The 23,760-nt window shown below is 42.2% G+C and overlaps 1 protein-coding gene across 2 annotated transcripts in view; it reads left to right on the top strand.

Moving 5' to 3' along the window:
* The window catches only part of iqsec1b (IQ motif and Sec7 domain ArfGEF 1b), a 186,607-nt gene that overhangs the window by 78,629 nt on the left and 84,218 nt on the right, over nucleotides 1-23,760 (top strand). For both annotated transcript variants that reach the window (XM_035631261.2, XM_035631264.2), the window contains exon 3: nucleotides 22,118-22,171. In XM_035631261.2, coding sequence (XP_035487154.2) covers nucleotides 22,118-22,171 — 54 coding nt within the window. The remainder of the gene's footprint in view (nucleotides 1-22,117; nucleotides 22,172-23,760) is intronic.

Below are 23,760 nucleotides of genomic sequence, written 5' to 3'. Positions count from 1 at the left end.
GGTGCTTTATGTTTTGGCTAAGGGGCTAATATCTTTGTAATTGGTGTTAAGCAGCTGCTTGGGCCTTACATATTGATATGCCGTAGCTGCAGAGGTAGGCGTTCCACCCGCCCCCCGTCCACAGGAGGCATATAGAGGCAGCAGCCCTGCGCTTCGTGCGTCTCCACCTCAGATCTGCGGGACGGGGGTGTTGATCTCACTGAAATGGGCCTTTGGGGAGGAGAGAAGGGGCTGCGCTGAGCTGTAATTGATAGATTGATGGTTCGCCCCTCTGGTACCTCAGGGAAACCAACATACCCACATACCCCCCCTCCCACACACACACTAACATATATAGTGTGCATACACAGCCGTATAAACACGCACAGGGAAATGCTGAGATTGTTTGATCTGGGTCGACTTCTGTGATGCGCCTTGAAACCGATTTGCAGTGTTGCACGTCGCAGTGTCAGTATATTTCTTTCAGTCTTTCCTTGCAATCAGTGAGATTTGTGTGTGCAAGTGCGTATTGATTCGTGCCTCTGCCAGCACTCTGGAGGTTAGTCCATGCCAAGGGGGTTAGTGGCCCAGCATGACATCAGTCAGATTATCTGGTGCAGTTGCAATCAGCTAATCACTGACCACCGATATGCTGCATCACATGTTTGCCGCACTCACTGTCCACAGGCCTCTCGCGAGTCACGCTCCGACTATTGCTCATTGTCAATAAAGCAGCGGCTTGTAATTGGGTTTGATGTAATTGGAAATGAATTAACAAAATCAAAATAAATCCAATTATGTTCTACAATAAATATAATTATTAAAGCTGAATGCCACTCTTTGACGCTCGTGTGCGAACACATGGATCTTTCTGTCACGTTCCTTTGGAGCAAATTGATAATGTTCGCACGCTTTCAAATGCCCCTAGTCATCCTGTAAAAAAAAAACAGTGTCATAAACGTATAATTTGAAGCTAATAGATGTTTAGTGGCAGATAAAGACACGTAGCACACTGAAGCCTCCTCCCTCCTGTCAGTCAGTTTGTAGGTGCAAACCGCCATGATTATAGGCACCAAGCAAACGCCTGCAAAGTCTTTTAAAACTTTTAACTTTTAAAAAAAAAATGCATCAGTTGGGAAATGTAGCCAATTTTTTCTGCGCATGAGAGAAGCAGATAATTTGATGATAAAGGACGTGGCTGCCATCAGATAGCAGTGATGCTCATCATCCATCCTGTGAACATGCCGATGAACAGCCAGGCCTGAGGTGAGGTTAAGGTATTCTTCTTGATCACACCATCTCTCTCTCTATTACTGTTGCTTCTCTTCCCTTCCTTTGGTAGACTTTGGCAATTGTTGTGACGGAGCGGGACAAATATAACTGCAGGATACAATATGCAATAGACAGCTCTTAGTCTCCTCTTTGTTAATATGCAGAGTTTGCTCGTGTGAGGAGGACAAGCGTGGTAATGAGGCTGCAGGCCGCGAAAAGGCCACGCTGAATAAAGCGGGTGCTGGATGTTTCTCGTGTTTCCTGGCTGTCAGAGGTCTGGCCTCTATTTAACTCATTTATTCTCTGTTCACTGATGAAATAAAGTGTCCTTTTGATTGAAAATGAAAAATTCATATTTTACTGATATGGCCCAGCAAGGCACATAATTAGATTTCGGAGATGCATGGTTTGAAAGTGAATGTTTTTATTTGATAATTGCCTCCATTTGAGGCTTCCCCAAAACTCCAAAAAATTATTATTCAAAAGCTGGTACAAGACAGAGTTTCTATTTGTCTATTATAAGAAAAATCGACATAAGCTTGACTAGTCTCCTCTAGTCATCCCTCCTCAATTGACACATGTTCTCTGACAAACAGCTGGGAAATGCAACAAGACATCACATGTTCTGCCCAAGAGTCTGTGAGGCTATATTTATGGAACATGGTTATTCTTTGAAGGAAAGAGTGTCTGCACACTGGATTATACTGTATCTGAAGCATACATACAGCATAAACATCAACAGATATTTATTTATTTTGTTCCTTTCAGGTACTGATAATGTCATCCATGTTGATTATGTCTATAGTCCTGTTAGGAATTGTGTCCTCTCTCTTGACCTGGTACAATTGAAACATTTTTTTCCCAGTCTATTAAACCTGTTTTCTGTGATAGCTATATTATCCAGAGTTGGATCACTCCAGTGTATTTGTTTGTGTAATCTGTTGTTCTGCACCTGGCCTAGATAAATGACCGGATGCGACTATACGTCTGTGATATATTTTTTTTCTCCGCCAGCCATTAACTATGCACAGGCTTTTCTTATTATTAAACCTCGTCATTTTTCAATGGACAAACGCACTGCACAAACAAGGCCTCCAAACTGAACAACAAAATGTATCATTGTTTATCATTTCCAAATGATCTATATGGGTTATTTATGATCCCATGTCACCATCAGCACTCTCAAAAGCTTTACATACCATTGTTATAAAAATGCTTAATTCCACTGAGTTAGTGTAGAATATATTAAAAACTACCATATCGACCGTTTCCTCAAATAGCGCCGCTTCCGGTGACAAGAGGTACGCCGCAAATACGCATAGTTGATGAGCCTGTAAAGGTAAGAGTGAGTGATTTTGCAGATTATAAGCAAATCCATTTAAATACACAAACGTGGCCCTTACTAGGCCCACCGCTAACCTCTAGTGGCCAAGTACATTGTGACCGCTAGAGGTCAGCGACCTTCACCACGTAGGTTCATGTTTTCCCTCCCAAGTCTGTCTCAAAACAATATACCTTTGTATCTTTGTAGCGTTCTAGTGTCTGTCAGCTCATTGTTTGGCTTTTCTGGCCTGCTAATTTCCTGTTCAGGTACAGTTTAAGTCAAATATGTCACCCAAAAGTCGTCGGAAACCAGAACAGAGGTAGTGCCGCATACGTCTGTGACCTAATCTGAACTATAGCCCTTGTTCAGACCTGGTATCATCCTCTTTGGGTGAAGTGGACCGCTCTAAGTATACGCCAGATCACAGCCGGCATTAGAATGCGTCTCCACGTGTCTCCTGTGACCACTCGTGATTAGATCTCCCTTCCCCGCTCTACATGCAAATACACACGTACAGCGCTGCTACTCGCTGGGTTGCATTGTGGTCGTGAAGACGCCCGATTTTAACACAGAAGAAGAATGGGTGGAATAAAAAAACAAACACTACGTCTCTGGTTCTGCTCTGTTGATCTGTACACATTGTGAGTCAGTGTAAAGGTGTAACGGTCTTTTAAGAGACTATTGTTCTCAGCTGTTTAAGGAGCACGTGTAGGTGACTGTTGCACACTCTCGCCTCGATGCTCTAATGCTAGAAAAGACGATGGCTCCATCATCTTCATCCTAATGGGGCATGTGCATTTATCCCCAGTAATTGCCTTGTGGTTACATTAGGTGGTCCGTGTTTGAATCAATGAATTCCGATGGACTTAAGTCCGTCAGCAGTGAATTGAGTGACACGATTTTCTCCCCTGTATGTACTTTTTTATGCTGTGAAACGTTTCCGTGAAATGAAACCACATTTCATTGATGCTTTCTGACTGTGAACAGCTGTGAAATTCAAACCCGTCTGAATTCGTGCAAAAACTGCAATGAATGCCTCAGCCACTAGTGCTGAGGGTGACTCAAAGCGCCCATCGCCGCCCTTTTGGGATATTTGATCAGTGGTAGCCATGGTTACAGACGAGCAGTGTTTAAGGCCGTATTGAGAGCTCAAGGATTGTGACGGAGACTAGAGGCGAGATAATGATGAAAGTCCTTGAGTGAAGGGGCAGCAAATGAAAAGAAATAAACTATATGGTGGAGCCAAAATGAAAAATGCGAGTGAGGCAGTACTTTTCAAGCAGTTGTTTGTAAAGCAGAGAATATATTCCAAAATTCAGGTAGTGGATAGCTCAGAGCAGGATGGCCGCCAATTCTCTGTCTGCGATCCACACTGAGGAAACGGATGCTCATCTCTATTTCACATTTTCCTCCAGGTCACATGAAGTCGTGTGTCACACCGGCAGCTGCAGGCTTGTTCCTCTGTTTTTTTTTCTTCTTTAATGTCCAATGTCATCCAGGGACTCTTCAAGTTCCCCTTATTGCCACCAATATTTTTTTAGTTTGCATGATCTTCTTATGTTTAATTTACACGTGATTATTAGCCAGCAAGTTGCCAGGTTTGTGGGTTCTTTGTGAAAAAGGGAGCTACACGACCCGAAGAACTGGCAACAGGCAAATATTCACATTGCCAGCAGTAGCGCAGGCAGCAGAGTCCATGGCTTAACTTAACTGCAAGAACAGATTTCATAATAATGCTTTGGCCACTTAGGGAAAGCAGAAACGACGGTGAACACAACGTTGATGGATCACCTATAGCGGCAGCAGTTCGCCCACCGCGGACAAACACAGAGAGGTTTTACCACAGTAAGTATAGCCAATATGGAATGTCATGAGTTCATTGAAATGAGATTACAGTGGAAGTATGGGAGTATTTGAGAGTACTGTGGTACTTGGTGTATTTGCGTATTTTCAGTCTGCGTATAATGAAAAGAGACAAGGAGTCAGCACATAGATGCACAGCTGTTCAACCTGATGTCTCTGCTTCGTCGTCTCGGTTTACTTCTGTCCATGCCTCTCCTCTCTCCTGACACACTGGCATCATACGTTTCTTTTATGTAGTTAATGTGTAAGTCACGAAGAGCGTAAGTGCAAAACACGTTCAAGGGACCTAATGAAGAATCTATAGAATTCACTGCCGAGATGTGCTCTTCGTCCGCCTCATCTCTTCTTCTCCTTCCTCTTCTTTTCTCCTCATCAAAGCTTTGATTTCTATTTCCACAAACTGAATGCAGGGGGATGTAAGTGATAGATTTGTACAGTGCACAGTTTCAGCATGTAGAGCATACCCATTCATCGCCATGACCAAAAATTGAATTGCCGTGTCACTCCGATTCAATAAGAACATACGTAATCCTGTCTTGGGTTTCCAAATGAGAGAGGGGGAAAAATGTCAGCATTAAGATGTTGTCAGGCTCTGCAACAGTAAATAGAAAAGCGAGGCTTAGATCCTTCTCGTTTTTCTAAAAAGGGGAAACACGTTATTAAGTTATTTTAACCGTCTGACGACAGGCTGTGAGCTTGGATGCAGCGGATTTTGTTCAGCAGCATTAAGTGTGAGGCATCAGCAGGCAAAGAGGCTGAGGAGCTCTGTGTGTGTGTGTGTGTGTGTGTGTGTGTGTGTGTGTGTGTGTGTGTAATACCAACATGGTATTACCACGCTGTCAGTAGAGGCCTCTGGACAATCTGCAGCTTCGTACGGTTCATAGGTCTCTCACCCACTAGCTAAACATGATCGTGTGCAATGGTCACATTTTAATGGAATTACAATCATCTCTCTGTCAGCACTGATCAGGAGAGAATATTGAGCCTGGTTCCATTGTCTGGCGTCGTGTTCTCCGATGTTGGAGAGTAAAAGAAATGCACAATGTGTTCTCCACTGATTCATCACTGCACTTCAACATGGTCAGACTCATGGTGGAAAGTACTAAGGGAAATCAAATCTGATGCAGCAGAAGCTGAGAGCTCAACCTTTTTTCACATGGTCTTCTCCCCCTGTCAGAACCCCGCACCTCGACCGCCTGCAGTCCTGCCACAGACTCTAAGGCTACTAGTGTAGCCTTTCGCCTCAGGCAGAGATGAGGAGCAGGCTACAAAGGTTTAGTGAGTCTTATCTGTCTAACTTAACACTCTCAGTTTTTTTTTCTCCCCTTTCTTGTACATAACCGAGGTTAAGCGACTTGACTTGAGGACATTTATTAGACTTCACACAGCTGGATTCACAGAAGTCCCCCCCTGTCCCCCGTCCCCTGTAAACAGACTTTGATGTGCTCCACGTAAGAATTGGGGTGACATTTTCTTCTGCCAGAGCAAGAAAAAGAACTACATTCATGAGATATTTAGGCAGAAAAAATTGGTCACAAAACGTTGATAAAAACTGATGCAATCACATCCAGTCCTGCTAACGTACCGTTTACTAAAGGCGGCTGCTATTTAACGTCATTCTAATGTCATTATAGTTGCGAAGAGAGCGGGGTGCATCTCACAGCCGTAAACGCAGGGCCGGCCCAAGGCATAAGCGAACTAAGCCCCATGCCCAATGCAACTACAGGCACGATACAGCCACAGTCAGTCAGACAGCTGATGGAAAAGGCAGTAGCATATGATGTTTAAGATCAAGGAAATGTCACAAAAAAGGACATGCCTGACTAATTTCAGTGTTTTACCATGAACATTCTCCAGCTAGATTGCCTTCTTCTCAATCAAATTGCTCAGGGTCCCATATAGGCCCTGCATAAACGTTGTCTCCAACCAACAGTCATTGTTGGTTTCTTTTAACCATGATCTTTTCTAAACCTTTAACCAAGTACTTTGAATTGCCTTAACTTGACCAAACACGATCCACAGAGGTGGCAGTTCAGCAAAAATGCTCATACGGGTATTGGACTTAACATTTCCCAACATATGGTCTGACTTATACTTTTGAAGCTTTCAGCCACATCTCATGGCCTTCCCCTGTGAATCAAGTTGCTCAGTTGTCATGCAGATAGAGTTGTTATATAACTGAAGTGTGGAGTTTTGTTCTGCTCACATTTTCACAGATAGAAGAAATAATTTTTGGAAGGATCTTTTTTTTCTGTTGATAAATAACCTATTTTGCAGATATGCATTGCATCAGATATTGGCTGTTGATCTAAATCGGTGGGATCCACTTGAATGAATAGTTAGTTAGATAACATGAACAACGTGGTTTTATTTTACAACGTGTGTTTTTCTTTTCATGAGTTAGAAGTCTTCCATTTATGATTGCATTCTCTTCTGAGCTTCTTTTCATGTTTACTTAGATCTGCAAGAGAAGAAGGAAGTAGTTCGGAAATTACCTAGAGGTTGAAGACAATGGTTTGTTTAGCAGTGGATAAAATGAATAATGAGTCGGAGCAGATGAATCAGAGGGCATGTTTCTGTTTGAGCAGAGGGAAGAAACCAAAAAGGATTTTGTTTTGGTTCACTCTGAGCAAAGCTCTGACATCTGTAGTAGTGCTGTGAGAGGAACAGAGGAAACTGATTCTACTGCCCTGCATTCATTAGCCTACTTCCAAATCACTTGTTTTGATCCGCCGTAGCTGCAATGTTTTCCATGCAGTGTGACCTCATTTTCTTTGAGTAAAGATTCAGCCCATGTGGGAGAGAGCTCACGTTTTCTATAGAATTTATCTTTGGAAAACAGAATTTAAGAAATATCTTCCATTTTCTGAATGATTTTCCTTAGTAGGTAGTGGATATTCATATTGTGTATATGTGTCCATGCGTAGCATATTTTTGTGAATAAGAATTATTATTACAGCTGTGGATGCCAATGATTGGCAGGGCTCGCCTTAGTAATTAAGGCCGGTTTGCTAGGCCTGTCATGCTATTTATTTTAGCACAACAGTAGAAGTCTATAATGACTATGTTACCAAATATTCATCAAAATTCATAGTAATTTTTGAAACACAAGGCTGCGGTCGAATGGTCTGTTTTGCTTAGGAAGGTCCTAACTGAGTGAAATAACCTGGGAGCATTTGAGTAGCAGCCATGCTAAGAGAGATGTTCTAATTCGGTAATTGATAAGGAATGGGGTTTAGCATAGGAAACACTGGACCAAATTTTATGAAAGTAGAGGAGAAAATGCCACCCCACAATTAATCGCGGCAGCAACATTTAAAGCAATGCAACATCGTAGTTGCACCAGGGAAGGCCCACAGAAATATACCAAAAAACGGAAAACAGCGGATTTATTCTCCTGACATGAACCAATTTTTATGGAACCCTAATGATTGTCTAAGCTTCTAATCCATTATAAAGATTTATCCTGTGTCACATCTGTCCACACAGAGTTCATGATAAAAAAAACAAGCATATTGAACTGATAGTTCACAATAGTATCATCAGAACTAAATACAAAAGTCCTTTCAATCCCCCGATTGTGGCATGCACAAAAATGTTAACATCGCATTTCCTTAATCGCATGACGTTTTCCATCATGGTCAAGAAATTGTGACTAGTAAAGGAGCCTTTTTTTTTAATTTTCACTGCACATTTCTCACATTTAAGACCATGTTTTTTTCTGCTTTAATTACAACAGTTGTAATCATAATTTCGTGAGCTGGTGTAAGCTAATACTGAAGGTAAAAGACTGATTTGTCTGAAAAAACTCCCGCTGTCTTTAAAAAAAAAAATCTCCAGCAGGTTTTAAAATCAAAAGCAAGTAGATTAGGGTATTAAATATAGCGTTATACAATGTTAAAGGACTCTGAAGGTTGAAGATAGAGGTCACAGGCAACAGATCGGCATCCGTGTCATCTGATAATCCACAGACAAATAAAGAAGCCGCAGTCTACATTTAAAGCTGGTTAGCAGTTAAATGAAAATGTAATTAAAGTGTTTCTTTCTCACATGAGCCTGAAAAAAGTCACTTGCCAAAGCGAAGGGAAGATTTATGCTTTAAGATTTCCAACATTGTGCTTGACGCTTATAAGTGAAATTCGCTTTGAATTTCCAGTGCTGCAGGTAAACGGAATTGGAATTAGCGGTGCGCCACAATAAAGTGAAAACCATAAAGCATAAACTGTAGTCTAGTCTTATCAACCACTCAAAGCGCTTTACTGTACAAGTCACCCATTAACACCCATTCACACAGCGCTGCGATTTGACAGTGCTGTTTCTGACAGATTCGCAACAGCCGTCAGAAGCAATTAAGGGTTAAATGTCTTGCCCGAGGATGCTATGCTAGATCACTACTGTAGATGGTAAGATAGCTGGATGGAAATGCTAGTGGTTCTAGCATGTGTTGAAGCAATAAGACAGTTAAATCCATTCCTTTTAATACATTTCATGACATGACACATTAGCTGACGCTTTTGTCCAAGGTACAATAAGTGCATTCAACCATGAAGATATTACCCAAGAAGTGCAAAATGATGCTAGTACATGAACATTCATCAAACAGGCCAAAAAGGCTTCAAGTGCTCCATTGCACTGGAGCTCTTGTTTGGTAACAACACAACAGCCTCCAATCTATCTTATCAAAGCCACAAGCACTCCATTTCAATAGGTCACCCAAGGCTTGACAGGCGTGCTGGGGCGCTGGGTTTGGTACAAGCAGTGGTGATGCCATTATATTAGCATATTGGTAGTGTCTCATCTTGTTTACTTGCCTCAGGACCTGCCTGGTCGTTCAGTTGAGTCTGATTCATCAGAAGTTGGCAGCAATGAAAGAGAAGACCGCCCCTCGTTCTCCCAGCTACCCCCCGTCTTCCGCAGGAGGACATGATGTCACGGTCGGGATTTAAGCAGGACCCAAATGCACAGGTGTATATTGAATATTTAATAATAGAAGAAAACAGACTTGCTGCATCACAACAGAACAAAATGCAACTAAAGGTGTTCACGAATTTAGCAAAAAGTAGCCAGTAAAAAAACACAGACGGAAAAAATAACAGACGAACCAACAAAGACAAAGGGAAGCACGGAGACTAAATAGACACAAGGTGGGCGGGGCAGATTGAACACAAAGGGACTCCAAAATAAAACAGGAAACTCAAGAAAACACAAACAGGGGATAACAAAGATAACTTAACCAAGGCAAAGAAACACTAAGCACTCCAATAAATGGAATAATAGATAAAAGTCCACTAGATCGAATGTTCCTGGGGGCAGAATCATTACACATGAAGGGGCAGGAGGCCTTCCCAGGTCCAAGGCCAGATTGATGGTTTGACAGGGTTACTGGGCAAACAATGAGGTTTCCCATCCCTCACTAAGACTCAGTGAGTGCCAGGGGGGCGGGAGTCAAGGCCAAATTGGATTAGATCCTTTCAAGATGAAGTTGTTCTTGCCGTTGACCTTGGGAATTGTTCAATAGTGATTCAATTTGAGGCCCATACAATCTGTTGACTGATTACTGTCAACATGGCGCCAAACACATTGCTTGTTTCCTCCTGTCGCGCCAGTAATGGATGTATCTTCCCTGAAACAGGGGATTGTTAACATTACCCACCCGGTTCCACATTGGAAGAATTCAGATGCGGTTGTTTTCGTAATGAAAAATCTTCAATAACCAAATGTCGTTGGCGCTGAAGCATCCGCGCTTCAAAACATTCCTGAACATTAGAGGAGCCCTAAGATTCTCATGTTGTGTCAGAGCGCCTCTGTATCACTATAAACCCCCCGCTGTGGGAATCAGAGGGAAATATTCACATATGCCTCCTGTGAAGTCAGACTCCATTCTTTAGACTCAGGTTTATTGCTCCGCTCTGTGTGCACTTGGCTGTGACAGCTTGCTGTCACACGTTCTGTGCGGTGGAATGGGAGATAATTAACTGTAATGATAATGGCCACCATTTGCTATTTCGATTAGTGTCATTTTAATCATCATTACATTGTTGTCTAGCTGTGACATGACATTAATAGGATGAGGTGATAGTGTGCACATAGTGAGGGCAACGGCGGTGGCTCGCCAGGCCCGAGAGGAGCAGCGTCCTGCTCTGCCTGCTGGAGATGAAGAGGGGGGACGTTGGAGAATCACAGAGAGTCTTGTGAGAACATTAAGCTGAAGGTCCAACAGACTTTTCTAGATGTGTATAACAATTCCACCAAAAACAGAGTAGAACCAAGATCCTTTTATACAGCAATCCTGCTATATTGCCGTTGAGAAGATTCCTCATTATGTCACCTTTGCTTGTTTACACTGAAATCAAACAAAGCCGCCATGTTTCCGCACCCCACGTGCGATTTGGGAGAGTACGCCGGCGAATCAGAGGTGTGACAAGTAACACAACAGCCTCAGCGTCTGTATCACCGTGCCAGTTCTGGCTCTGTGACCGCCTTCGGTGCCAGCTTAAATGCAGAGCAACATTGCCCCCGTCTTCCCGTTCCAAGCCATTTTTACTAGAGACCGACTGATATGGTTTTTGGGGGCCGATGCTGGTATCTTTATTAGAGAGCACAAGATTTCCGATAGAGATACATCTGTCGATATATATACATATATCTGTCAATGATTCCTAAGATGTCGTCGTCAAACCATTTTGACAAAGAAATGTAATTGAGGCTTGACATTTTAGTTTAAGCGTAAGCTTTAACATAAATACCTATAAAGAAAAAAGAAACGCAAATACAAGCAAATATATAGAACTTGAATTCAAAATAATAAACATCATTTATCTTACGTCAATAGTGAATGCATACATTTTTTAACATTTACATTGTTTTACTCTGTACAATAAAAGATTCCATATCGGTAAACATAATCGCTGCCTGCGTGTGAAAGGCTCATATCGGTCGATCAGCCAACCTATATGTCAATCGGGCTCTAATTTTTGCAGAGCAGCGAGGCGGGATAAAGGTGCAACATTCCCGCCTTGAACAGTCTATGTAAATGAGGGATCTCATTGAACACACGCTCCATACATTTTTGAATTTGTATGAGAATATCGGGCAAGACTTTGTGCCAGAATAAACACTCTCCTCTTTGCAGTAAGTAATCTCATAATATTTAGTTCAGATGAGTGAGATCCATCGTAGAGATTCATCCAAGCCTTATTTGCATACTGCATATGTTGCATTTCCGCCGACGGTGAGGAATGTCAATCCTGTTGTGACTCTTCATGTATCACACTGGTCTTTCAGTTGCTGCGTCTGGCTCAGTCTCCCACTTGCTGGCAGAACTGCAGCCTGTGTGTGTGTGATGCCAATTACATGTGTTTGGCAGCGCGTCTGCTTCTGTAAATGTCACAGATAAATGTGAGGGGCCAAACAATAATAATGAATTTTGGGCTTGTCACATACTTTTTACACTCTCATATATGTTTATTTTCCCTTTTTTACATACATATTTACACGTACTTCAAATGCTCACGTTTCAACATTGACTACACACCTTTGGGTTAAAATGGTACATGCATTCATTGTGAACTGTTCATTACAGGACCTTTGGTTTGTGGGCTGTTTATGAAATACTGACTGCTGAATTACTAATGCACCCGGATAAGATCTACAATAAATAAACCATGCTTGTCAGGCTAGCCCCTAGATGTACAGCAAGTGTTGTTGGATTGGTGAACACAAAGGAGAAACCGTGACTGGAAGAGGCTCTTTTACTCTATTGTCTCTGGAAACATTAGAACATGAAAAAAGTACAAAAAAACCTGAGCAAAATAATAGTACAGAAGCTAGGGTTGTCCCGGAAATATAAATTGCTCAGCAGTCTGTTTTTTTTACATTTTTTTGTTACAAGTGGATAGGGGTCCAGGGCTACAGAGCTCTACAGAACGGTGTAAAATGTGACTATGAATCATGAGCTAAATTTGAAAAATCAGAAACGGCACTGCTGACTCTGATGATCAATTTAATTGTAAATGTTCTACAAACCTTATATTTACTGAATATTTCGGAACATGCTTGTCTTTTGTTACAGTGGTGGAGCATTACTGCCACATTGACAGCGAGAGTTATAGTCAGTGTGGCCTGGAGTTATGGCTTATACGGCTTTCAATACATCACTGACACATAAAAAAGGTCAGTGAGGGGCCAGTCTATTGCTGGCACGTGGCATGGTGTCATTTTAGTTGGTGTGAAAGGATTTTAAACGCTTGTAAAAACACGCAAACACTCCTTCCTATCTCTTATCATTTCTGATTTTAAAATAATGCAGTGTTGTTTTACTTGACTATACGTTAAACCTGTAGTTTTTGATTTCAGGTATGTTATATTATGTTTTTTGAAATCTTTTAATCCTTTTTCTAATTGTTCGTACTGGCAGTGATGATTTAATAAACCAGCACCATGCATTTTAAAGTGCTTCTAAAGCAGTCATTTATATTAAGGGCTGTAATTACCAACATGGTAATTAACAACCAACAGCAGTAACGCCGCCGTCTTTGTGTGACAAGCCAAACACAAACAAGAATTAATTTAACCTGGAAATAAACTGTTGTTTTCTTTCTCAATCCAGTTAGAGTTACAGTTAGATCCAACTGTGTTGTTGCAGTTGGATCTCATTTGTATATGATGTTGTGTTATATGATGATTATGAAAAGCATAATCTGGAAGTCTCCAGTGTAGCTGGAGGTCTAGTGTTTACAATATATGCTGTTATATGATGGATACCATAGACTGCATATGAAGACGGATGACATGATAGCTCGCCAAATGTGAAGCCAAAATATTCCGATCGCCCCCTGGTGGCTGGCTCTAGTGTAGATCTTAAACTTCCCCCCATTATGTTAGTGGATGGGACATGGACCAAACTAAAAAGTGAAAGTTAATGTTGTATAATGATTTTTGTCATTTTAGGTAGTTCTTTTCACACTGTATGCTCAAGCGTAAATGTGGTAGTTATTTGATGCTTCAAAAACAGGCTGAGACATCATGATTGACAGCTGAGACTGACTCATGACTAGTTCAGTGCGTGTAATGATATCACAGCTCCTCACAACGACGACTACTGCGTATCCTGGAAGAGATACATCGACTATCCATATATACAATCCAGGAAGGTTACCACCAAATATGACAAATACAGTTACACCAACTCATATTTCCAACCATATCAGGTTTCTGTTATGTCAGAATTCCATGCATAGTCGAAATGACAGGGTGCCGAATGGTAGCCAATTAATGACATTTGCATTGTTGGATATTGTGTCTCTGTCTGTCAATCAACGTGTCTATGGAGTGATATGGGGAGATATTTCTGAGGCTGGACGGTGTGTCAGCTGTTGACCGTCTCAGTCTCGTGGCTGAGTTTCACACCTCACACACAGCCAGTGGTTTCCAATCAAACAACTGACCTGTAAGTCAGGTGGGGGTCTGTGAGAACACAAGCTATGGATGAAGCACAGAAAAATTCAATAAAACATCAACCAAGCATTATATGTGGAGGGGAACAGCAGCATCGAGTACAGCAGTTTTGGATCTCTCCGCTGGAGACGGGGCCTAGTCCATGCAGTGAGACTGAAAAGGAATTATTCACATGTGCCTTTGGCCTAATGTGAAACACGATGAAAGTAGATTTTATATTAACAATGTGTCGACAATGTCCTTTTGTTCTGAAGCAGAGGTCCAGCCGGACCTGTGGGACAGGCCTCAGTGAGTGAAAACACACTGCCCTCTGTTGGTACTTTTACTGGCTCAAGACAGTGACCACACACACATCAGCACACCTATCCCTACAATCCAATCATACTATTATTAAAATCATGTAGCCATTCACCGAAGCGACATCGGTGACAACACATTGTCACACTGGTGAAATAAATCATCTTAAAACTGGAGGCCAGACATGCAGCGCGATTTATTTTTTTTAACCTTCTTCTGACAGGGCTGTCTGACAAAGTGCATGAAACATCAGCTGTGTGGTTATGTACAGCCCCAGGTGATATTAAGAAAAAGCTCAAAACTTCATTTTCTTGAACTTCGCTAGACATGCTGGACTCCTGTTTGATGATACTAGGGCTAAATGTCTGTCACATGGGGCTGTTAGAATTTGTGACTGGTGACAAATTAGTGATGATTTAACGGCTTGGAGTTTTTTTCTTTTTTAATGATACCTACTAGTGCAGCATGTGGTCACACTAAAACTGCAATATTTTTTAATGAGCTGAAACCCACAGTAAAATAGTTAGCCGAGGGTAGATACAGATTTGGGTGTTAATTGTTTCTGGGATTATCACTACAAGCAATAACTGTCACATTGTCATTTGATATATTGTTATGAAGTTTTAATCAATTAACATGCACCAACTTTTTTCTGTTAAATACAATTATGTCAACATTGTAAATTATTATCTAAGATTGTAAGTTAGTTACAGTTTTTGTCTAGATTTACTTACAGTACCCCTGAAGTCCTTCATTCAGAATATCTTAAACCACAATATTTTAATATAGTCACAAGTTCTAAAACCCTTCATTTTAAAGTTGTAGAACCTTTGGCAAGAATGAAATCTCTAAATGTTTACTGTAGCCATCGAGAAGCTTCGTGCACCTGTCTGTTGGTGGTTTGTGTCACACTCACCCAGAGGCGACTCTGTTGGGGCCCTAGGCAAAAAATCACAGGGGGCCCCTCGAACCATTCATCACCGTTATGTTAGAAATAATCTGACACCAACAAAAACATTGCAGGGGACACTTCTTTGATTTGAAAAGTGCACATTTAAGTTATTTTCCAAGTTAGTTATTTTTCAAAACATGAATATAACTACTTAACTACAATAATAACGTAAATTGAATATGCTTAATATGCTTTGATAACGTTATAAAACCACTAAAAACCACTAAGTTAACGAATGTTAAACAAAATAAATAATGTGATGCTAGTGGAAGTTATGTTATTAAAGGGTCTTTCCTCAACAATTTAAGGCTAGACTAGCGGCATTTTGTTCAACTTCCTACTGTCTTGCTTTTTTTTCTCCTTCCTTCTTTTTTGCTTCCAGAAGGGAAACACCTCTTCATGTTTTTGAGTGGCTTTCGTTGTCGTTGTCATTAAGTTTCTTTAAACTGAATCATGCACGTCACTTGCAATGGGACAAAAAACAAATAGCAACGGGAGTGGGTAGAGTCAGGTGGGTAAGGGAGGTAAGGGTTCCTACTGTAACTGCAAACTTTGCACATTGTCACTGCTCTCACCTCAGCTCTCTAAAGGTTCTCAGTGGGATTTAGGTCAGGTCTCATTGCTGGTCAGTCCAAAATAAATTCACCTTTTTCTTTTCAACCGCCTTCTGTGCTGGTGGATGTGCGCTTTAGGTTATTGTCTGGATGTAAGACCCAAGACCTTCACCTCAAACATAGTTTTCTGACATCCCCACAGCTTGTTTAACCGTGGGTTGGGCGTTCTTTTCCTTATGGACTTCATTAAACACACATCCTAACAGCTCCACTCTGGTTTCATCTGTCAGAACATTATCCAGGAAAAAACTGTGACTCTTAATGTGCCTTTCTTTCAGTGTTGTTTGTTCCCCCTGGCCTTCGTCCATGTAGCCGAAACTTTGTTTCAGCAGTGAATGGTGTGTGGTACGAGCTGAAACCAGCAGTCCAGGTTGTTTCAGGTCAGCCTGAAGCTGTTTAGATGTCTTGCTTGAAGATTTTTCCACAATCCAAACCAACATTCACAACATTTTTGTCATTGACATTTTTACTTAGCGCCACATGACACAAGCTTATTGACAGAGACAGTGAAACCTCCTGATAAAATTACAAAGTGTTGATAAAGGAACTTACAAGGTCTTTTGCAGATTGCATTGCAGCATTTCGGGATTGTTACGTTTTTGATAACAGCGTTCCTTTCGCAAATTGCAAACAATTGCAGACATTTTGAAACCAAGCACAGATTGGTCTTATTTGCTTTTTCATTTTGTTGGGGGAACTAGTTTGTTCAGTAACCTTGGATATGTGATTGATAGATAAAGAATTGAAAGGCTGTATGAGGATTATTTCTGAGGATATTCTTAATATCTGACTTGGAAATAAGCAGTACCAATACTTTTTTTTCAGTACTGTACTGCTCAGTGGTACACAGCCCTGCTTGTGTTTTACAGAACGTTCCCATACAATTGTAAACACTGACATATTATCACCATTAACAGTTCTGCAGCAAACAATTCTGTATATACACATAATGCAAATAATCGGCAACATTAAAATGAATTGAGGATTTGTCCAGCTGACATTAAAAAGCAAAATGTTCCATTGTGTTCATCGACTTATTTAATCTGTATACTGTTGTCTTGAGACAAGCATGAAAACATCAGTGCGACCGAACCAAAGCATCAAAGCTGTAGACGGTAAAACAAAACCAATGAGCTGAAAGACGTTAAAAAAGCTCTTTGGAGCTCGAAGTTAGGTAATAGTTCTCGCTATGAACAAGATTTGTGCATCGCTGCAGGGTTTTATTATTCTTCGGACAGAATAGCTGTTATTCATGGAAGGCTGATGAGATGCTGAGTGCGACACAGGTCTGAAACTGACATTTCCACCTGTGGTGTCCCTGGACCAAAATAGGAATGGAAAATTTGACACCTGAACCCAATCTGTGACCTGAAGCAGTTTTTTCCCTAAATGTTGCTGAACATTAGCAGTTGTCAATGGATGAGTGACATATGAAAATTTAAGACATTAACTGGTCTCAAATCTGATGCTTTGTCATAACATTTTGGCTTTTGGGCTGGCACACGTGGCATCCGACCCTGGTCGGAGGAGTTTTGTTGCATTTGTGAGGCATGACAGCCGGAGGAGGGAGACAGTGACCACAGAGATAGGAGGGGCCCTTTAATAATGTTCCATCTTAACACACACACACACACGCACACACAAACACACACACAAACACTATTACTACTGCACATTCACTCTTGTCCTTACTGCTGCGGCTACATAGAGGTTATTAGCAGACCAAGGACACAATTTGCCGAATGGCTTTAGTCACACCGAACTCCTTCCCAATAAGCAGACATGACATGTATCTCACGGAAGTGAGCCACAGGCTGTTTTCTCTAATTCAGAAGAGCCTCCACTTTTGGGCCGTGATGCCTCTCTTTCACTCAATGCCACAGCAATTTGCCTCCACAGAACCTCTGGCTACCCAGAGAAACAATACATCTGCCACTCTACACCCTTCACTAGTTTCCTCCCTTTCTAATGGCTACATCCACACAATACGTTTGAGTTTTGAATAATAATAATGACAAGCTTACCCACATTCCTGAATGAGTCTTATCAGTCCCAACTGAAATAGGCCTACCAGTGGAGAATGCAACATGGAGAACAAAAATTGCTAACACAAATATTTCTGTTTGTATTATCTGCAACTAAGCAAACAACTACAGAGAAGATGATCTGCTTCCTCTCTATACTAAGATGTGCATGCCCAGTGTATTTGAATGGTCATGTTTTAAGGGGTGTTACTTTAGACAGATTTTATTTCTGAACTTGAGCTACAATGCTCATCTGGGTGGAGATCTTTTTGGTTAAGACTGTGGATGCACTCGTAACTTCTCCTGTGGTTGACGAGTCCTTTAACCAGCTGCATCCCCTTAATTACATTTTTGTTTCAACAGCCTTTCTGTTGCTATGTTTATGCCTGCCATCCACACTACTCCTGTTTTTAGAGTACCTAAAACAGAGAATTTTGGAAATGTTTTGGTCTGAACATTCCAGTAGTTGTAGTATGGATGGGGAAAAACAGAGATGTCTGGAAACAATGACGCAGTCACCTGCATTGGCTTTCTGAGTGGTTCTTACTGGTCATGACTCGACTACCAGCAGTGGTGGGAAAACGTTACGAACATTAAATGATAGCACCAGTTCCACCCTTTCGTTGGTCCAAGAAATAAATCCTTTTCCTGACTTTTTCCAGACTATTTCATCTGACATCTTCCAAAGTAAAGTGATGTTGCTGTCCACTGCACTGATGTGTTCTCTGAAGGCTTCAATCTTCTCTGTTTTGATTTTATCCATGTGATCTTGGTAGTTGTTGCTGAGGCCCTTATATCTCTAATGGCTGATAGGGTCTCACGCAAAAAAGCCTTTCACTATGTGTCCAGACCAGGCTGAATCAATGATGTCGTCCCCAGGCAGACTTTTGTTGGTGGCAGACAGCCTTTGGTCCTCAATGCACAGGACCAAGTCCCTAAATCCACTCTTTCTCACGATGAATCAGACCAGAGATGTGGCTGTCAGTGTCGCTTGAGTCTGGATGTCTCTAGAGATGCCTGCTGTTTGCACTGTAGAAGGAAAATGATGGCCCCTGGAGGTTTTACTCATTCCCTGCCGTCAAGGGAGGGGTTTAACAAATCAAATATAGACCACATAGTGAGCACATGCAGCAACCGATCCAGCACTATTCGTCAAACTGACAAACAACTGTACATTTTCTCTATGGCAGTGAGCAGACTGAAAACACCTCACATATGGATCAGTCACAGTCTCTAAGAGTAAACGAGGCATCAAGGTGAGGTACTGTTGGACCTGCAGCCATGGTGGTAATCTCTGCAGTTTATGTCTAAGTAGACCTGCACTGAATGTCAGTAAGTCTCTGGAGAGGGGAAAGAAAGGATCTTTGCTTTCAGTTAGCACTGTTATAATGACAACGGTTGTAAAAACCTCATCTGTGATTGATGTTTCAGCGCTTCCTTTCGCCTCACCTCTCGTCACGTCAAAAAGGATCAGCCATTTCTGCACAGTCTGTATTCCTGTGAGGAATGTGCAGCCGAGTGCGACAGCATGTGGTACATGCAAATCGCATTCAGCAGTCATGTTATCTGCCGAGTGATGGTGCAGCTTTTCATTTGCAATTTGCCAACCCCCTGCCTATTTCCAGCCATCTTTTGAATCACACAATGGGGTGATTGACTCAGTTCTGTCTTCCCTCTCCCTGATTAGGGCATACATCTTCCAGAAGGTTACAGGGCATTCTTCTGCTGCAGTTAGATTGAAGGTATGGCTGAAAAGCCATCAGTGCATCCTAGATGCTCGTCTGCAGTTTTTAAGTCAAAACTAGGCTAAAGTTTATTTCGTTTGACCAGGGTGAGTGCAACAGCATGTTTTCAAAAACCAAGCGACGCATTGCGACTATCCATGTGTGTGTCGTATTCCGACGTAATGACGTAAGCTATCGTGCCTTGGCCCGGATCTTTTGAAGCAGTGTGAGTGCAGGCCAGGCCTGGCCAGCGGGGCAGGAGGGAGGGAGCATGGCCCGGATCAACTGGGCCAAGTGTGAGTGCACCGTAAGAGAGAAAACGACATGTCACTGCAAACTAAGACAGCACTAGACCCTTGTTTTGCTGTCGTGCTGAGATGTCACTCTAAATTGCTCTTCCTTGATAGTCCTTTTGTTACAGGTGACAAGTTTGCCCCCCGTCGCTTACCCCTGAGACAGGTCCATTAACTGACGCTGAAGCACCTTTACGACTTAATTTGGGGCTGTTGGTCTGTGTGTTGCGGTTTAAGCTGACAGAACCTTACTTTGTAGGCATCTGATCGAACTCCCTTATAAAACAGCTGCTACTGGCAATCCTGACAGCTTTATCTCAGACTTGGCTGCATTTCCCAACAAGCACTACTGACACATTGTTATTTGGTGGGAAGCTGGTGATAGGGTCATGCCCTTGTCACTGCACTGGCAACCCTGATGTTTGTCTGGGTCACTTGTAAGGAGATGTACATGCACACACTATGAGTCACCCTACATCAGTGGCTCCCAGCTGAGGGTTTCTGGATCTCCTGAGGGCTCTCAAGACAAGGGGATAAGAAAGAAACAAGACCAAAGCTATGTCAGAAATCACTTGCTATATTATAACTTTTTACAGGTTTATTCACATGTTAAAATTCTGCTCGAGTGTCTGTAAATGTATCCATTACTGCCCTTAAAAATGAAATGCAAAAGCGTTTCCCAAGCTCAGACTACACGTCAAAGTCATCGGATCGCTTTGCTGTGCAGTTCACACACACAATGGGAGACTTAAAGTCACTGTGAGCTCATACTACGTGGCTGACTGGTGATAGGGGGTTATCAGTGAGTCACCATCTTTCAACAGGACAATTTTTCTGTTTTTGTGAAATAATGAATCTAGCTTGCCAGGATTCCTTTGAATTACAAAATGCAGAGAAGTGCACAGACATCTCTGGGGAGGAATGTGAAAACACCTCTATAGTGACAAAATTTGCTCAGATACCAGTCCCCGTAGTCAATGTCAGACATTTTAGAGGATAGAAACATAAGAAAAACACTTTGAGTGGAGGGGGACAAGAAGGGGATAACAAAAGTCTTTTAGGAGTTCAAGGGGTATCAAATAGTTCATGGGTGCTAAATCATGAACCTTAAGACTTTGAAAATTGTGTGGGGTGTCATGGTGAGGGGTCATCAGTAAAATTTACCTCATTTCTTTAATTCACAGGCCAAAGCTCCTGTGAACCCTTAAAAGGAAGTCAAAAAGGAAGCAATCCTCCATGTTATCTCAGAGGGGTAGCACGGGGCTCTGCACACCTTTCCCAGTCCAACATGTAGAGAAAGCAGTGAATTGTAGTGCATAGAACACACTGCACCAATTGACTTGGTAGAAAAGTGTAGAGTGTAGAGTAGAATCTTGTTCTGTGGTAGTTTCCACTCACTAAAACTCTCTAAGTGAGTTTGTTAGACTGGGATATTCAGCAGTATTAAATGTGAATGTGTTTAAAGCATGTACCTGCCCGGTCATTAGCTGCGGAGGATTCATCAGGCCTGTTTGAGAGGCGCAGAAAGGCTTTGATTCCCTGATGCCTTTCCCCTCTGTGGACCTGCCCTCAACGTAGCCGGTGGTTTCCATAGAGACCAGACGGCCAATCCCCTCTCCCCTTCTCAGCGCAGTAGTAGAAAGTGAGCTGTTGCGTAGTATATCACGTAGGTCCCTTTACAGTGAGATAATCCTTGTTTGGTCAACACACTCCTGCAAAGACACACACACACACACACACACGCGTGACAGCAGTGAGATCCCTTTTAAGAATTCAAGTATTGTTTGATGAATTTAAAGCCACAAAATATGTTAGAAATGCGGTTTGAAAATATGTATTCCATGTAGTGGAAAAAAATTAACAACAATTTGGTGTACAAGATGAGTCTTTTCGTTCCCCGTTGCCATACAACAAATTCGTACCCCCAAGCACTAATAGATATCGGCCAGGCAGATATGCTTAAGTAGACTTAATGGATATGCAGCACCAGTCTTTGTACATGAATATATATTAAGTAGGTTAAATGCAGTAGAGTGTGTGCTTTGGCTTCTGCTAATGAGATGTTCAGTGCCAGTTACATCATGAGACTGCGGTACGTGAGACATCATCCCCACTGTGACCAAGCTTGAATGAGCAGCACACTATGTCAGGGTGTCTGTGTGTGGGTGTGTGTGTGTGTGTGTGTGTGTGTGTGTCTGTGTGTGTGTGTCTGTGTGTGTGTGTGTGTGTGAAAGAGAGTTTGCTGGGTGACAGAGGGAGCTTTAACTGCATGCCAGTCAGTGTGTGCGCTTCAGCTTTCTGCTCTCCTTCTTCCCCCAGACCGGACTCAGACGTTCCCAGCTCTGCCATGACCCACAGACGCCACCATCACTCGTGAGTACATGGGTAAATGTTGCATGCTGGGTGATTTCGGGGGTGGATGAGGAAGTATATTCGAGGAAATCTGAGAGTTAGTTTGTCAGGAAAAAAAAACTTGCTTAGTTTTAGTGGGTGTAGGAAATGGGCAAAATTAATGTGGGTACGTTTTCTTGGAATACCAGGAGTCAAATGTTGATTTCTTTTTTTATTTCTTTTTTTCCTGTCTGTAAATGGAGGAAAGTCATTTTGAAAACTATGAAAATAGAAAATGTGTAAGGACGCTGTGGATTATTGTCTGCTGCTCTTTGCACGTGCACGCGTTTTTTTTTTTGTGTGCATGTCGTCAACCCAGAAAAGCACAAATACAACCACAGCATGATGAAGCACTCCACACAGTCTTCTCTCCTGCACCGGCAGACGTTGAGGTTGGACAGTGTTTGCGTTGCACTGATGATGTCACACCAGCGGAGCTATTTTTAGAAAGGGGTCTCAAGAAGGCTGCCATTTTTTATTCACCCCTTCCTAGAGTGTTAGTATTATTCAAAGCCGTTCACCAGCGTGTCCTCTCCTCTCTGTCTGTTTAATCTCCCTGTTCGGGTCAATTTGGAGCCTTCAGCAGTGGCATCCCACGGTAGTTGCTTACACACAGCCACTTTTTGGTTGTTTTCCTCTTAACACACAGAACTACACAATCCAGGCAGTCAATGAAAATTATATTTTTTGCAGAAAATGTTGTGAATTCAAATGCAGAGAATTTCCTGCAGTAGTAACAACTGACATAACGGATTAATGGCCGCTGCTTTTCTGGCTATGCCAATATGTATGAAGGTGATCAATCCTAATGTGGAATCTGAATAAACAAAATCTGGAATCAGTCATGCATTCAGGACTGAATCAACACTTCCTGTGGTCGAGCATTGACAATGTGATGCCATGCATCAGGCTTATGCAATATGTCGCACATCACTGTGTTGTGACACTCCTAAAAAAACATGTCAAGTCAGTCCCAGCAGTACCAGGCAGCAGGATTCTGCCTGTTGACCTCTGGTTAATCCGAGAACTCATTGGCCTGTAAAGCTCATCTCCTCGTCCCAGGACGTTCATTAGGCTCTTTATTTTATCTGACATCCAGGGAGTCACATTAAACTCATATTTTCTGCTCCACTACGACTGGGTTGCATAAGAAAAGAAGGATTCTCCATCTGTTCCACCCAAGGCTCGCCCGCACTAAGCAGGCTTTTCATCATACTGCCAAGTAGCCCCTCCCCTCTCTTGTCAGGGCACAGCTGCAAAGCCAGGGCCTGTTCGGAGCCGGGGATCGACTGCGATGTCGGATCACGTGACCCGCCCGAGCTCAAGGTTGGTGGGTCTGTTGCCACAAGGCGGATGCGTCTGACAGCATCGTTTCATGAAGACGCATGCATACGTGTTCTTTTTAAACGCCACGTACACATGCAACACCATCAACACTGACTCCAGAACTCACCAGCGACACCAGTGGTGTTTCCATCCTTCGGCTTGAGACACTCGCCCCTCCAGTCTTTCACATTAAAGTTTTTTTGAGAGAGAGGAAGCTCTGAGTGGCTGTAATCAGTTTTCTCGTC

The sequence above is a fragment of the Scophthalmus maximus genome, chromosome 6 (genome assembly GCF_022379125.1).
Source record: "Scophthalmus maximus strain ysfricsl-2021 chromosome 6, ASM2237912v1, whole genome shotgun sequence".
NCBI classification, from domain to species: Eukaryota; Metazoa; Chordata; class Actinopteri; order Pleuronectiformes; family Scophthalmidae; genus Scophthalmus; species Scophthalmus maximus.
The sequence above is the reverse complement of the archived record's forward strand: the minus strand, read 5'-3'. Positions and strand labels throughout refer to the sequence as shown.